Source organism: Penicillium crustosum, assembly GCF_028827405.1.
Source record: "Penicillium crustosum strain IBT 35664 chromosome Unknown utg000001l_segment0_segment0, whole genome shotgun sequence".
Lineage (NCBI taxonomy): Eukaryota > Fungi > Ascomycota > Eurotiomycetes > Eurotiales > Aspergillaceae > Penicillium > Penicillium crustosum.
Window position 1 is genome coordinate 2024321 of NW_026623122.1, and position 14395 is coordinate 2038715.

At 50.5% G+C, this 14395-nt stretch overlaps 7 protein-coding genes across 7 annotated transcripts; 3 read left to right on the forward strand and 4 right to left on the reverse strand.

Annotated features, from left to right (window-relative positions):
- Positions 1-1133: 1133 nt before the first annotated feature.
- Positions 1134-2660, forward strand: N7487_000762 (WD40 repeat domain-containing protein; the record flags this gene model as incomplete). Its single annotated transcript, XM_056868510.1, has 1 exon — positions 1134-2660. The coding sequence occupies one exon, from the start codon at positions 1134-1136 to the stop codon at positions 2658-2660; it is 1527 nt and encodes a 508-aa protein (XP_056733294.1).
- Positions 2661-2840: 180 nt separating this feature from the next.
- Positions 2841-3598, reverse strand: N7487_000763 (NADH dehydrogenase [ubiquinone] 1 beta subcomplex subunit 3). The gene is made up of 2 exons (XM_056868511.1): positions 3336-3598; positions 2841-3279 (listed from the first exon to the last, which is right to left on the reverse strand). The coding sequence occupies exons 1-2, from the start codon at positions 3431-3433 to the stop codon at positions 3108-3110; spliced, it is 270 nt and encodes an 89-aa protein (XP_056733295.1). The 5' UTR covers positions 3434-3598; the 3' UTR covers positions 2841-3107.
- Positions 3599-3680: 82 nt separating this feature from the next.
- N7487_000764 (CCR4-NOT core DEDD family RNase subunit POP2) lies at positions 3681-5176 on the forward strand (the record flags this gene model as incomplete). The annotated part of the gene is made up of 2 exons (XM_056868512.1): positions 3681-4145; positions 4208-5176. The coding sequence occupies 2 exons, from the start codon at positions 3681-3683 to the stop codon at positions 5174-5176; spliced, it is 1434 nt and encodes a 477-aa protein (XP_056733296.1).
- Positions 5177-6057: 881 nt separating this feature from the next.
- N7487_000765 (peroxisomal copper amine oxidase) lies at positions 6058-8222 on the forward strand (the record flags this gene model as incomplete). The annotated part of the gene is made up of 3 exons (XM_056868513.1): positions 6058-6511; positions 6567-7817; positions 7876-8222. 3 exons carry the CDS (start codon positions 6058-6060, stop codon positions 8220-8222), a joined length of 2052 nt encoding a protein of 683 aa, XP_056733297.1.
- Positions 8223-9601: 1379 nt separating this feature from the next.
- N7487_000766 (uncharacterized protein) lies at positions 9602-10246 on the reverse strand (the record flags this gene model as incomplete). The annotated part of the gene is made up of 1 exon (XM_056868514.1): positions 9602-10246. One exon carries the CDS (start codon positions 10244-10246, stop codon positions 9602-9604), a length of 645 nt encoding a protein of 214 aa, XP_056733298.1.
- Positions 10247-11033: 787 nt separating this feature from the next.
- Positions 11034-12146, reverse strand: N7487_000767 (uncharacterized protein; the record flags this gene model as incomplete). The annotated part of the gene is made up of 3 exons (XM_056868515.1): positions 11034-11520; positions 11586-11917; positions 11988-12146. 3 exons carry the CDS (start codon positions 12144-12146, stop codon positions 11034-11036), a joined length of 978 nt encoding a protein of 325 aa, XP_056733299.1.
- A 529-nt stretch (positions 12147-12675) lies between these two features.
- N7487_000768 (uncharacterized protein) lies at positions 12676-14153 on the reverse strand (the record flags this gene model as incomplete). Its single annotated transcript, XM_056868516.1, has 2 exons — positions 12676-13501; positions 13543-14153. 2 exons carry the CDS (start codon positions 14151-14153, stop codon positions 12676-12678), a joined length of 1437 nt encoding a protein of 478 aa, XP_056733300.1.
- Between the last annotated feature and the right edge of the window lie 242 nt (positions 14154-14395).

Consider the following 14395-nt stretch of genomic DNA (forward strand, 5'->3'; position numbering starts at 1 on the left):
GGCCGCATTTTTGGAAGTGATGATTTCAACTGGCGGGCTGGCTTGGAAGAGCTTGCTGAAGCATGAGCAAGAGGGGCAGAAGGGGTACGAGTACGGGCACCCGATGCTGGGACGCGCGGACGAGGAGCCCAGGCATGCGTAGGATTAACAGGGGGTGTTGCTTGCGATGCTGGGCCGTTCTCATCATTTTCTGATTCGTCTGATATTTCCATAAGATCATGCGAGACATCAACCTGATCCTGTGTAGTGGGGTCTGTAGCAGGTAAGGCCAGACTTGGAGTAGTTTGGTTTGTTGTATCTTCATTCAATGGGAAAGGTGATGTACGTATGTTTGAAGAGACAGAGCTCGGATCTTGAATATTGTGTGGAGATAAAGGACTCGTCTGATCCGACGGCTCTGTTTTTATATTTTTTTCCCTCGTGGTGTTTCCTCAAATGAGCCGCGAGCCTATGCCTAATGTTTGCGGGGGATCAGAATTGAAACGATGTATGCAGCGCAGACACTATGCGATACCTTCGAGTATAGGACTTCGGACAAAAGCGACATTTAAACTCTTTCGACCCAACATGTCCCCGGTCATAGCATTTTTGTGTCAGTGCTGTACCGCATTGCTCACAAGTAAGATGGAGTTGCGGGCGAGTATGAGTTAGGATATGGCGCTTCAGATGGTGTTTACGCCCGAAGATCTTGCCGCATTGCTCACAGGGTAAGACTCCTGCAAAGGGGTCATGGTTTCTTCCCGCTTTGAAACACCCAGGCAAATGCAAATAACCAATGCAACCTGTAACTAAACAGTCTACAATCAGGACTGTGGCCATATATTCACAAAAAAATTCAATAAATCTAGCCAAACCCTCCAATGAGGCTATTTCGCGTTTCGTGGTGGCACAAAAGCGGTCACTAAAGCGGTAAGACGCAGAGCATGATCTGCCGCGGGGTGGTGGATTTCTAAGCGGGGAGGTAAGAAAAAAGATCGAGGACATTTCGAGTTGCCTTAACAACCTGCTTCTTGCTTCAATATTGTTTGGGACCAGGTCTTATAACGAGTGACTGGTCATCAATCACTCCTTTCAACTTCATATTATTCGTCTCCCACCAACGCACGAATTGAGAAAAATAAAATAAAATAAAAATGTCTTCAAACGACCTGCATCACGAGAATGTAGAGGAGGACTATCTGCAGGCCGACGATGCTGAAGAGATCTTCGAACGTGATGAGGATCACCCCATGTCGGAAGGGGAAGACGAAGAATACGCCGACGAGAATATGACCATCGAAGATGAGATCACCTTCCAGAACGATTCCGCAGCACACTTCGACTCGCACTCAGACTCTGTATTCTGCGTTGCGCAGCACCCGGTTCACAACAACATTGTTGTGACCGGTTCTGGAGATGACACAGCATACATCTTTGACTCGACACCCGCACCACGTCCTGTGTTCCCATCGAGCTATGAATCAAACCCTCAGCCCAAGGAGCGCGAGTCTCTCTTGCCCCTGGCCAAGCTCGACGGACACACTGACACCGTGAATGCCGTGGTTTTCACCGAGCCTGCAGGAGAGTATGCCATTACTGCGGGCCTGGATGGCAAGCTGCGAGCTTATCGGGATACCACACCTCAGAAGACCGGACTCGCATGGGAGTTCTTTGGTGAGGTCCAGGAAGTGGAAGAGATCAATTGGATGGCCGTGTGCCCCTACCAACAGGGCAATGAAAGCACGCAAAATGTCATTGCCATTGGTTCCAATGATGGCAGCGCCTGGGTCTTCCGTATCGATCATACCGACCCCAGCCAGCCTATCTCCATCATTCAGACTTTCTTCTCTCACACCGAATCATGCACTGCAGGCGCATGGACGCCTGATGGAAATCTACTAGCCACTGTTTCTGAGGACGCCAGCTTCTTTGTTTACGACGTCTTCGGAGCTGCCGCCGCCGCTGGCATCGAGTACTCCCCAGGTACCAATGCCATCCTTGGATTGAATGCGGAGGATCAGCGCTTCGCCGTGGAGGGTGGTCTTTACACCATTGCCATTTCCCCCAGTGGTGGTATTGCTGCAGTGGGCGGTGCTGAGGGCCACATCAGAGTCGTTGGCCTTCCTCGAGTCGCAGCAAGTGCCCCTGCAGCTAAGGGTAAGGGCAAGACCTCGCAGGCAGCCAGTTCGACCGCTGCAGGCACTATCATGGCTGCATTGCAGACTCAAACCGACAACATTGAGTCACTCTCATTCTCCCAGGCCCCATTCACCCTCCTTGCTGCCGGATCTGTGGATGGTTCGATTGTGATGTATGATGCGGCCCATCGATTTGCGGTCCGTCGGCACATTCGGGATGCCCACGAGGGAAGCGCCGTTGTCAAGGTTGAGTTCCTGCCTAACAACAAAGGACCCCTTGCCAATGCTTCCGCAGCCCAGCAGAACCGCTCTTGGATGCTCACATCTGTCGGCCTGGATGGTGTGGTCCGACGCTGGGATGCACGCGGTGGTACCGCCGCAGCTTCTCAGGGATTGATGCGGGAGTGGAAGGGACACATGGGTGCCACGGAAAATGACGAGGGCGAGCAAGCCGGTGGCATCATGGGCTTCGTACAGAGTCTGGATGGAAAGCGTATTGTCACTGCCGGTGATGATGGTATCTCGCTCGTGTTCGAGGAGTAACCTAGAAAAGCAAAAGTTGGAGGTCCCAAACATGCATAGTGGGGGTTCATGTCGATAATGATATTACGTGTTTATAGAAGCTCAAAGCCAAACCAACCTTGATAACCAGCTCACGATATATAATGGCAAAACTCCTGTAGAAGTCGATGATCGAAGAATAAAGAAACATCTGGTTGTAGTAGTGGAACAAAAGCTATGTACATTCGACAAATCAAACCCAAAGCGCCATCTGGAAGCTACGCTCCTTATGAGCCACGAGAAGCTGCATCTCCGCCCTAACACGACAAAAGCTCCCGGGCTTGGCAAAGCTGTAGGCGTTGTAATCCAAAACCCGGTTGTGGTTCTCGCGGGGGCGAGACGACTCTTTCTTGTCGCCTGGGGTATACGTCCTCCGCTCGATGATCCGTCGGTCGGCGGCATTCTCAATTGGTCTCCAGAGACAACCTTTTAGTGGTGACCGTCACCGTGGTGAGCATCGCCGTGGTGGTGATCATCCTTCAAGAAGAAGTGCTCGTATGTGCAGTAGGCAGCGAAAGCGACAGAGGCGATACCGAAGCCGGGGAAGAGACCTCTGAAGCGCTTGGCTCTGCTGAAGGGGCCGCTGTAGCGCCAGGCCTCACTATAATACATTAGTGCCTACCACAATTGGCATCACATCGGCATCACTTGACGTACTTGCGAGCCCATGGATCCCGCTTGGCCCAAACGGAAGATGGGGAGGCCGCGGCCTTGTACTGGGCGAGGTCGAAACCGGTGGGGTTACGGGCGGGCATTGTGAGAGTTGTCCGGTAGTAAATATTACTGAAAGACGGAAATAAAGAGAAACAAGATGTAAAGGGCTGTAACTTGGTCCCTTAGTCCGCAATCAACCGCAAAGTGACACAGTGAGGAGCCGAAGATGAGGAAAAGAGGTGTGCTTGGCAATTACGCGCGCTAACCGAATACGGTAGACCAAGTAGCTCTCCCGCCTTCGAGGCACGAAACTCTCACTTCATCCATGCGCATCCTCGAGACAACAAAATGCCACCTCCCGTTGGCAGATATGGGCCTTCTGGCTTGAACGCTCCATACAACATACAACAAGCTCACCTTCAATCTCAACACCCCGCACACGCACAATCTGGAAATACGCTACCTCCCCCTTCGCTTGGTCATCCTGGCTTCGCAGGCAATCCGAATACCAACATCAACCCTTTTACATTATCCGGCGGAATTGCAAATGGCATGGCGGTAGGCGGTTTTCCGGGATCTGGCGCAGGTGATGGCGGCGGCACCGGTCTGGCTAGTCATGCGGCACAGATGGGATTCGCGCGCGGTGCGCAAATGCAACAACAGCAACTACACCAGGGTCACGACGGTCGGTTAACGCTCGAAGCAAAGGGTGGTGCAGTGAAGTCAAGAATTAGAGATGTCTGGAAGCACAACCTGGCCCATGAGATGGCGGTGCTGAGGCAGTTGGTCGACAAGTACCCTTACATCAGCATGGTAAGTACCAACTACAGATGTCTCCTGTAAGTAGCAAGTAACGTTTACTAACGAGAACCTAGGACACTGAATTCCCTGGTATTGTTGCTCGGCCGATCGGCTCATTTTCGAACAAAGCAGATTACCATTATCAGACCCTCCGATGCAATGTCGATCTTCTGAAGATGATCCAACTGGGCATCACTCTATTCAATGATGAAGGAGAGGTTCCCCCAGCTTCAGGCACTGATGCCAATGGGCAAGCATATGGTGTGCCCGCTCCCTGCACATGGCAGTTCAACTTCCGATTTTCACTCGAAGGAGACATGTACGCCCAGGAGTCAACAGCCATGCTTGCCAAATCTGGAATCGATTTCGCCATGCACGAAAAGAATGGCATTGATCCTTTTGAGTTTGGCGCTCTTCTGATTAGCTCCGGGTTGGTGCTGTTGGATGACGTCCACTGGGTTTCTTTCCACTCCGGGTACGACTTTGGCTACTTGATGAAGATCATGCTGTGCTCCCAGCTTCCTGAAAATGAAGAGGAGTTCCACAAGCTTCTCACCATCTTCTTCCCATCACTCTACGACATCAAGTACCTCATGAAGCACGCCGGTCGCAATCAGGCCGTCAACGGTTCTCCTCTCACCCAGGCTGCAGCACAGATTCTGACCAACCTAGGCCAGAAATCTGGTTTGCAAGACATTGCCGATGAACTTGGTGTCAAACGCGTTGGAATTGCTCACCAGGCTGGCTCAGACTCCCTAGTGACCGGCGAGATCTACTGGAAGACGCGCCAACTCATTTTCGGAGGGGAAATTGACGACAGCAAATATTCCGGCCAAATCTGGGGCCTCAACGGACAAATGCCCGCAGTAGCCTACAACATGGCCCAGCAAACACCAAACCTCAATGGTGCCACCATTTACTCGGGCGGCACCCCCAGCACTCCCAATACTGGGTCTCACGGAGCTGGCGCCCACACACCGCAGAACCACGGAGCTGGCTACAATGCCCCGACTCCCGGAGCCTATCAAATGGGCCGGGCATGAGACACAGTCCCTGAAGCACCTGGGGTTGATATGATGTGATGTATGTACATAGACACGAGAACATCATGTTCTTTTTCTTCAATATTCGGCATTGTCTTCACGCCTATGGCCTTGCGTAGGTTTCGTTCCCTGTGCCGGGTTCTTACGTCTGGATGAAGGTGTTAGGCAGGAAGGTGCCTGGCGTTTGATATGGCTGGTTTTGAATCCATTTACGAGGCGTTGATAGGCTCTATTGTGGCCTTGTGCCTTTCGTTCTTGTGATCTAGGTCGCTTTTTTTTCTTTTCTCCTTGTAGCTAGATCGGACCTGTCTGTGTCCTATGTATAGGAATTATGGCTTCTGTTCGCTCAATAAGGCCTGGTTTTGTAGATTCATGGGCTCCTTTCGGCTTGTCCCAATGGACTTCGTAACATCCTATGGGATATTCTCAACATATCTAGGCATCTTCTCAGTTGACACAGCCCGCAGCTCCAAACTGTCATTGAGGTCGAGTGTGCGATCCCAATCGAGGACGCTCATGCGAATTGTCTAGTTCTACCCCGCGATGTGACAAACGACATGAATAATGTAGAGACGATATCAATATCCAGATGCAGACACGCATCTCTTGGCCCTTTTGGGATTGGAGATAGCGCGCTAATCCAAATCAGGACATCGGATCCGGCCTCCGCAAATAGGCTTTATCTAATCGGATGGAAGTATACCTCCAACGCTATGGACATATGGAGATACCACTTACTTGTTAAATAGTCTGCAGGCCCGGATCTGAAGGAGAACTCAAGCAGGTTTATTGACTTCCACTCTCTAGCGACTGATTGACTTGGTTGGCGCTTTGCCCTCATCACATTGAAATCATCACCATCTATATCTCTCTCGCACAGTATGGTTCTCGACCGACTACAACAATTGACTCATCAGGTCAGCGCCACTGCGCCGCTGCCTCACCCACTTGATCCCCTTTCCACAGTGGAAATTGATGCGGTTGTTAGCATTGTCCGCAAAGAGCATGGCTCGCTCAACTTCAATGCGGTCACTCTATATGAGCCCCGTAAGGCCCAGATGATGGCCTGGGTGGCTGATCCAGAGAAGGCTCCTCGCCCGACTCGAGCCGCTGATATTGTTGCCATTGCGCCTGGCGGTAAGATCTACGATGGTGTGGTTGATCTGGACCAGAAGAAGATCATCAAGTGGCAACATACACCAAATGTTCAGCCTCTGATTACCATGGAGGATTTGCAGGAGGTTGAACATATTGTACGCAAGGATGCTAAGGTCATCGAGCAATGCGGTATTATTGGAATTCCGAAGGAGGATATGCACAAAGTCTACTGTGACCGTAAGTGGATTTCGCTCATTTATTGGAGATTGATACTAATCGAATGGCATTCTAGCATGGACAATTGGATACGATGAGCGATTTGGAACTGGTGTCCGTCTTCAACAAGCCCTTATGTACTACCGCCCTCACCCCGATGACTCCCAATATACCTATCCCTTGGACTTCTGCCCCATCTATAACGCCGAGACCAAGGAGATCATCCACATTGACGTCCCGCCTGTACGGAGACCGGTCAGCAAGGCCGCTCCAAACAACTACCACCCAGCCGCAATCGAGAAAGAAGGTGGATACCGCACCGATCTTAAGCCAATTCACATCACCCAGCCAGAGGGTGTGTCTTTCGAGATCAAGGGGCGCACGATCGAATGGCAGAACTGGAACATCCACGTCGGCTTCAACTACCGCGAAGGAATTGTCCTGAACAACATCACATTCAACGACAAGGGCAATGTGCGTCCTGTCTTCTGGCGTCTTTCACTGGCCGAGATGGTCGTGCCATATGGTAACCCGGAACATCCCCACCAACGCAAGCACGCATTCGACCTGGGCGAGTACGGCGGCGGATACATGACCAACAGCCTGACACTTGGATGCGACTGCAAGGGCGCAATCCACTACATGGACGCGGCATTCGTCAACCGTGCCGGCGCCAGCACAATCATCAAGAACGCCATCTGCATCCATGAAGAAGACGCCGGCATCCTATTCAAGCACACTGATTTCCGCGACGAGTCGATGGTCGTAACTCGCGGCCGAAAGCTCATCATCTCGCAGATCTTCACCGCAGCAAACTACGAGTACTGTGTGTACTGGATCTTCCACCAGGACGGTACAATTCAACTCGAGATTAAGCTGACTGGAATCCTCAACACCTATGCCATGAACCCTGGCGAGGATACCAAGGGCTGGGGAACTGAGGTGTACCCGGGTGTCAACGCCCACAACCACCAGCACCTGTTCTGTCTCCGTGTAGACCCGAACATCGACGGGCCAAGCAATACCGTTTTCCAGGTAGATGCAGTGCAAGGACCCGGTGAAGTCGGCAGTGCTGAAAACAAGTATGGAAACGCCTTCTACGCCAAAAAGACAAAGTACTCCACACCCCTCGAGGCAATGTCCGACTATGACGGGTCTACCAGCCGTACCTGGGATATGGCCAATACCAACAAGCTGAACCCATATAGCAAGAAGCCCGTCAGCTACAAGCTCGTGAGCCGTGATGTTCCTCCCCTGCTCCCCAAGGCAGGCGGACTAGTCTGGAAGCGAGCTGGCTTTGCACGCCATGCCGTCCATGTCACTAAATGTGAGTTTTTCCATTTCCCCTTCTTATACCTTGTTCCCTTTCTGACCAAGTTCTCTAGATGACGACGACCAAGTCCACCCAGCTGGTCGCCACGTCCCACAGACCTCCGGCGAACCCTCGGAGGGTCTACCTGCGTGGATCGAAGCCGCTGGACCCAATTGCTCTATTGATAACACCGACGTCGTACTTTGGCACACTTTCGGCCTGACACACTTCCCCGCGCCGGAGGATTACCCGATCATGCCTGCGGAGCCAATGACACTTCTTCTGCGTCCTCGCAACTTCTTTGACCGAAACCCGGTCCTTGATGTGCCTCCTAGCTTTGCGAGTACACCGACCCAGGTGGCTGCTAACACCAGCTCTTGTGCCTGCAAGAAGAGTGATGGATCTAGTGTTTTGGTTTGATCTGATGAGATTCGATGTTGCTTTGGATTAGTGGTTTTCTCAGCGTGCACTTGTATATAAATTACCTTTCTTCCCTTTTAGATCTTCTGGAATCCAGCTTATTTTTCTACTCTTTATGAAGATTGGCTATCTTTTGCACACCATGTCGCCATTGTCTCGGGGTATTAAAGAGACCGGAGACAAGTTAATATAGTATTAATCGTGTAAGCGAAAACATCAACTACACACACCAGAGCGATCGAGAGATCTTAGACATTCAAAACGAGCGCTGGTATCGTCCATCAGATCCCGGGAAAGACAGAAAAGAGAAATAAGAGGGCTTAGAATTTGAGCTCCAATGAACATGAAGCGAACCAGCATAGAAAGTGAGGAGAACTTCAGGGAAGCCATTCGTACAATTCAGGTTTTATCCTCCTGTTCCACTTGAGCTTCGAGTTTTTCCACATTCAGCTGTAGCGCCGAATGAGACTCATTGCTTGTGGTACTCTTGTTCACCCACGCATCCCCCACACGATCTCGCATATGCCATGTGAGTATGGTGTTCCGGTGCGACAAAGTGGGAGAGGAATCTCGTTTGTTCACAACTAACATTCCATTATCAGGACTTGCTTCTCCGGTGTTTTCCTTACTCGGGAATCGCGATATGCCCAATGCAGGGAAGTGGGAGCGAAGCCCTATAAAAGTGCCCTGGTCATTTAATTAATCGCGAGGTCTTTTTTTTTTGCAATGGATCTGACTCTTCCACGATTACTTACTTGCCAAGTGAAGAAGAGAACCTTGAAATGATTATGATAATCGGATGATCTTCATTTTGATAGCTAGACGAAGTAACGAAGGGTATATACATAGGTACCTAGGTAGCCCTGAAGGTGATGGAGATGGTGTGAAGTAAAAGACTGGAAAGAAATGAATCTACTTGGGTAGCTGCGTTGTATACCTAGGTGATGACTTTATATATATTAGACGGGGTTTGACCTAACTTTTCTTATTTGTAAAGCTACTAGCCTCTTATTATTTTATCTTATATGAAGAACCTTTTTATCTGTTTGTGGAAAAGCAAAGGCAACTGAAAAGGAACTAACTCAAGGGCCATACTTTGCCTAATCGGGACGTCGTAGGTCCACCTTTAAGGCTTAGTGGTTCGTTTTCAAGCTTGAAAGGTGACAAGAATAATAAATCTTGATGCAAGTAACGGCGAAGATGAACGGACAGAAGGTGTCTTGAGTCAACATATAAATCACATAAACGCCTCGAAACATCCCAGCAGGGAGGGAATCATGCAGTCAAAACCAAATAAACCATAAAAGCCTCAAGACAGTCTAGCCAACACACAGAAACAAAAAGGCCAGCTGTGCAAAAACGAAAAACATAGACCAATTTTAAGCTGACAATCCCCGCAACAAAGCCCTATCAACCTCCCCAAGCAACGCAAACAGCTCCTTCCCACCCTCAGAATCCTTCCCTTCAATATCCAGCGCCTTATGCAAGAACCTGCGCGCCTCCTCATAGCGACTCATCTCCGCAAGACACTTAGCAATACGCCACCAAGCCTTAACATTCCCAACAGGCTTCGAGTCAACACTCGCCTTAGCATCGACCAACGCATCAGGCCAAGCCTGCAACGCCATGTGTGCCTGCGCGCGGTTCGCATAAAGACCAGACAACTCCTCGCGTGCAACGCCAATAGGCTCCCAGCCCGGTCGGCTGAGTCCCATGTCGATGGCGTACGAGTACAGCTTAATTGCCTCTTCGTAGTTGGATTTGCGGTGGGCGGTGTTGGCGCTGTCGCGGAGTTTGGAGATCTGTGCGCTGCGCTTGGGGTTTACGGGGAGAGGCGCCGGGGGGATGTTGGGTGGGTCGAGACTGATTAGGGCGCGGTGTAGTTGGTTCAGTTCTTCCAGTTCGGCGTTGATTGCGGCTGTTTGGGAGGGTGTTTGGGCGGATGAGGGTGGGAGTGAGAGAGCTTTGGTGGCTGGGTCCATATACAATGGGTATTGGTTGTAGATATCGATTTCACTGGCCATTTTGGGGTTGGGGAGACCGGAGGTCTCGGTGTTGGCGTTTTAAAGTCGGTTGTTGCTTCTCAGGTTGTTAGTATATGCGCTGTGGTGTGACTGGGTAGGGTTTCGGTGGTGGAATGGGAAGGTCTGATGGAGGAATGGGTTAATTCATACAAGGTACAGTTCTGGATGTACTGTCTAGTCTTTCCACAAAGCAAGGCTCACTTTGAGGTCAATATTCGGGTTTGTACTTGTCAAGAGATGATGATGGCAAGAGGGCAAGCTGTCCATAAACCCGCTGATATGAAAAAGCGGTGGCAGAATACTGGTACCTGGTGCTATCTAAACTATTTCCCTCTTCTTATGAGCCACCATGAAAGGTGAAAAGGTAACTAATGTGATAAGATCATGAAAATGTGAGGATGCCATGGCTTCATATTTTCGAAAAAAAGATATATTTTCTAGGGCAGAGTGATCATATCTCAGCCCGGAGATGTCACCTACATATATATTGTCCACCAATGTATTCTATTCTACAAAACACCACTGGAACATATAATTTTACAATGCAATACATCTATATTTTGCTAGATCCAATTTAACAAAAGCAGGACATATAATCGTAATCACAGGGCCAAAAGGCCACTGAGAAACATAGTAAAGACAAGGGCATCAGCCCAGAGTAAACAGCGATGCGCCCAACACCGCTCTATGGTCAATATCCAAGGCGCAAAAAAAAGCAAGACAACTCATCAATCCTCCGGGTATTTCATTGAGCTATGCCTCCATGTACACTGAAAACACCCTGTACTTAACTCGGCCGTCGACCGTAGTTTACCGACGAGCCGTTAAACCCAGTGGGAGCAGTATACTCAGACGGGGTGTAATCCGACGGGTTGTACTGAGTAGAAGGCTCCGTATAGTGCTGGCCATGCGCACCACCGTAGCCGGTGTTGTTATAATCATGGAGCATGCCTCCGGGCGCCGGGGCGGTGGGATCGTAGGAGCCTTGCATCGCGGTCCGGCCGTGTGAGCTGCCTAGGTCATCCACCTCGCTCTGGTGCAGGAGCGCATAGTCCTCATCGCGGTCGCCGCGGGACGAGGCGCCCATGCCGCCGCCTTGGCCGGAACGCATGTCATCGTCATCCTCCTCGAAGTCGTGGGCTGGGTTCGACGAAAAGGCGGCTTTGCTCTGCGCGGCGAAGGTAGGATCGGAGACGGCGTCCGGGAGAGTTCCGGTGCGACGGAAGTGCACCACGTTGCGGAAGGACATCCAGCCGGTGATGGCGAAGAGGATGCTGTTTTGGTTGTTAGTGTCACTCAAAGGACCGCTGTGTCGCGGAGTTAGAAGGGATTCACGTACAAAATGAAAACACCAATAATTGTAGTTGCCTCGCTCAGCTTGCACTTGGCAGAGCTTCCGTATGCCCAATTATCGCATCCGGTCTTGGTGCTCGTGTCGTCGGCTCTTTTGGTGGTTGATTTGGAGTCCGAGCTGGACTTGTCGTCGGAGCTGCTTGAGCCCTTGGACTTTCCTTGGGCGACATAGGAGGCGAGACAGATCCAAGCACTGAGCCAAAGAATCGCGTAGAGAATGTCGACACAGGCGAAGGCATACACGTTACCGAAGCGTCGGGCACGTGGCCACATTGGCACTGCCACCAGGTAGACCAGACCAGGAATACTCAACCAGCACTGCCATGTAATGGTACGTCAGAATGAAAGAACTCTTTAAATATCAGAAACGTAGGAATAGAAGACTCACCAGACCCCAGTACCAGCCTGTGCGTCCATCGATGCCGTCGCCTTTAGTCCATATAGCGATGGTTAATGCCCATGCAAGGAAGATAATGAATCCTTGTACGAAATGTATTATGTTTTTCGTCCGTCCGAGGCTTCCGCCTGACGGCATTTGAAACATCATCTTATGTGTAGGAGCGCTGCAAGGGAGTTGCGCTTTTGATGGCCCAGAGGGAAGGGAGGGGTTGGTCTCGGAGTGAGGAGATAGTCTATCGTGAAGTCATACGGCACAAAAAAAAAAAAAAAGGTGAGAGATGAGACAGGAACAGAGTCGAGACCTGAAGAATGAGACCTGGGGGGGTCTGTCTTGGCCGGGCTGAGGCTGCGTGGAGAAAAGTGTCGGTTTGTTTTGTTTTGTTTTTTTCTGTTCGATTTTCCGTCGCAATGTCGCAACTTTGAAACTATTATAACCAGAACGGTAGAGAGATATGTAAATTGAAGAGTTCAATATTCAATGCGACTATTAATCTCTCTGCCCGATCCTCTTGTTTCTATAGGGTATACGTACGTCCTCCACATCGCCCAGGCGACAGCCCGTTACTATTTCGGGAACTCCGCCACACTTTGCTTGGCACATGTCTGTCACTTGACATCATAGTCTCGTTTCTCGTATACTCATGCTAAGATAAAGGGAAATACATAAAGGACATATATCAAGTCAATCCTGCTTCTCGTGTTTGTTTCATCAACACCCAGATCTCGCGCAAAGGTTGATAGACATGAACTTGCCACCACCAGGGAACCGGATCAAGAAAAGAGAACAGGGGATCTTTCCAGAACAACAGTCTCACTAGCTCTGCCTCAACAACCTCAAGAGCCGTGAGCGCAAAGTGAAACAACGAAAACTGCAAGAAAGCAGCGGGAAGAATGGCGGCTCGGGCAAATGTTGGGGCTGAACGGGTTGATGACAGTGTGGGTGCGATGTTGGCTGTATCGGCTGGATTGGAAGGGAACACAGATAGATACCCTGCAATGGGGCAAGGTACATCATACAGCAAGTTATCGACGGTTTTGGCGCCAGATGTACAGCCGGCGATGTAGATAGTGTGTCGGACAGAATGCGCGTCGAACTCTTCGTCGACCATGAGTCTGACGGAGAGATGGCCTGTCAAGCGAACACCACCCTTGGCAGCAAATATCTGCATGAGCCTATGAACCGAAGCGGCCAGAGCCTCATCTAAACGTGATGCACCCCACGTAGACGAACCAGAATCTGAAACCCGAACCTTGATGGCTTGAACGTGGCCACGCACAATCAGTAGGTCTGCGAATATCTCTCCGAGACGAGATTGTTGCTGCAGAATCCAGGGCCGATCCTGGGATATCTGAATCTCGCTAACTACCGTATATGTCTTGCTCAGCGTACGTCTTGGTAAGAGCATAGCCTTCTCATTCGCAGATGGAGCTGCTCGGAAGATCTGGTAGCTCTTGGAGGGCGACCGGTGCAAGATCTTGTGCACAGAGTCGCGCGATTGGACCCTGTGATATTCCAGCACAGGAAGACCTTTTCGATCACAAACTGCCTGAAAGAATCAGGATGGGCGAAGCAAGCCGCCAATTCGGTGTCGAAGGTGATACACTTGCAGCTAGTGTGATTCTCAACGACCTGTTGGGCTGTGGCATCTTCAATGGAGGATGCCTTCGGCGAGCATGGAATCCACAAATCGACCTTTTCGCGGTGAATAACATCAAGTAGCCGGGAGATGTAATGATCCTTGGGAATCTGGTAAAATGCCACCAGGGCTTTGGACATGCTCCCGCCGGAGCGTACGGGCAGATCTAGGTCTGTAACATCGGCCCCAACCACGCGGTGGCCTTCTACAGCCCATGACCTTGCCAGATTCAGCCCGTGAGTCGTACCTATGCCCGTGATGAGGACTGTTTTCGGGTAAAAGCGTACATTCCGTTTGGTCGCTTGGCGTCGATTGGCTGTTGACCGGAGATAGGCTAATAATCCCGCGACCACGAGAATGGTGTTATCGACAAATATCAATGAGAATGAAAGGCATATTCGAAGAAGATGCCAGAATACTCGTGACAAAGTCCCCGATGACACTGAAGCTTTGGCGGATTTGATTGACATGCTGAGTCTGTGTCTCACCGCAACTAACGGATAAATGTGTCTGGTCATTTGACCATAGGTATTGAGAACAATAAAAACCTCGAAAGGCTAGTCTGGAGTAGACCTAGGACATGGTCGCTGAGAAGGAGTGAAAATGTGATTTGGCGGTGGCTGGGTATTAGTGAGGGGCTTGGGCTGCAGATTGAGTACGGTGTGACGATGTGACGATGCACTTTCCATATTAAACATTTAAACACCTAAAGACCTCGATCTATGTGAAGAATCTCGGAGGATCTGGGTCTTTGGGTAAA

Excerpts from the sequence above, each read along its gene's own strand:
- N7487_000763 (XM_056868511.1), bottom strand. The coding sequence starts at position 3,433 with ATGCCCGCCCGTAACCCCACCGGTTTCGACCTCGCCCAGTACAAGGCC. Across the intron at positions 3,280-3,335 it reads CGGGATCCATGGGCTCGCAA|TGAGGCCTGGCGCTACAGCG; the intron begins GTACGTCAAGTG and ends AATGTATTATAG.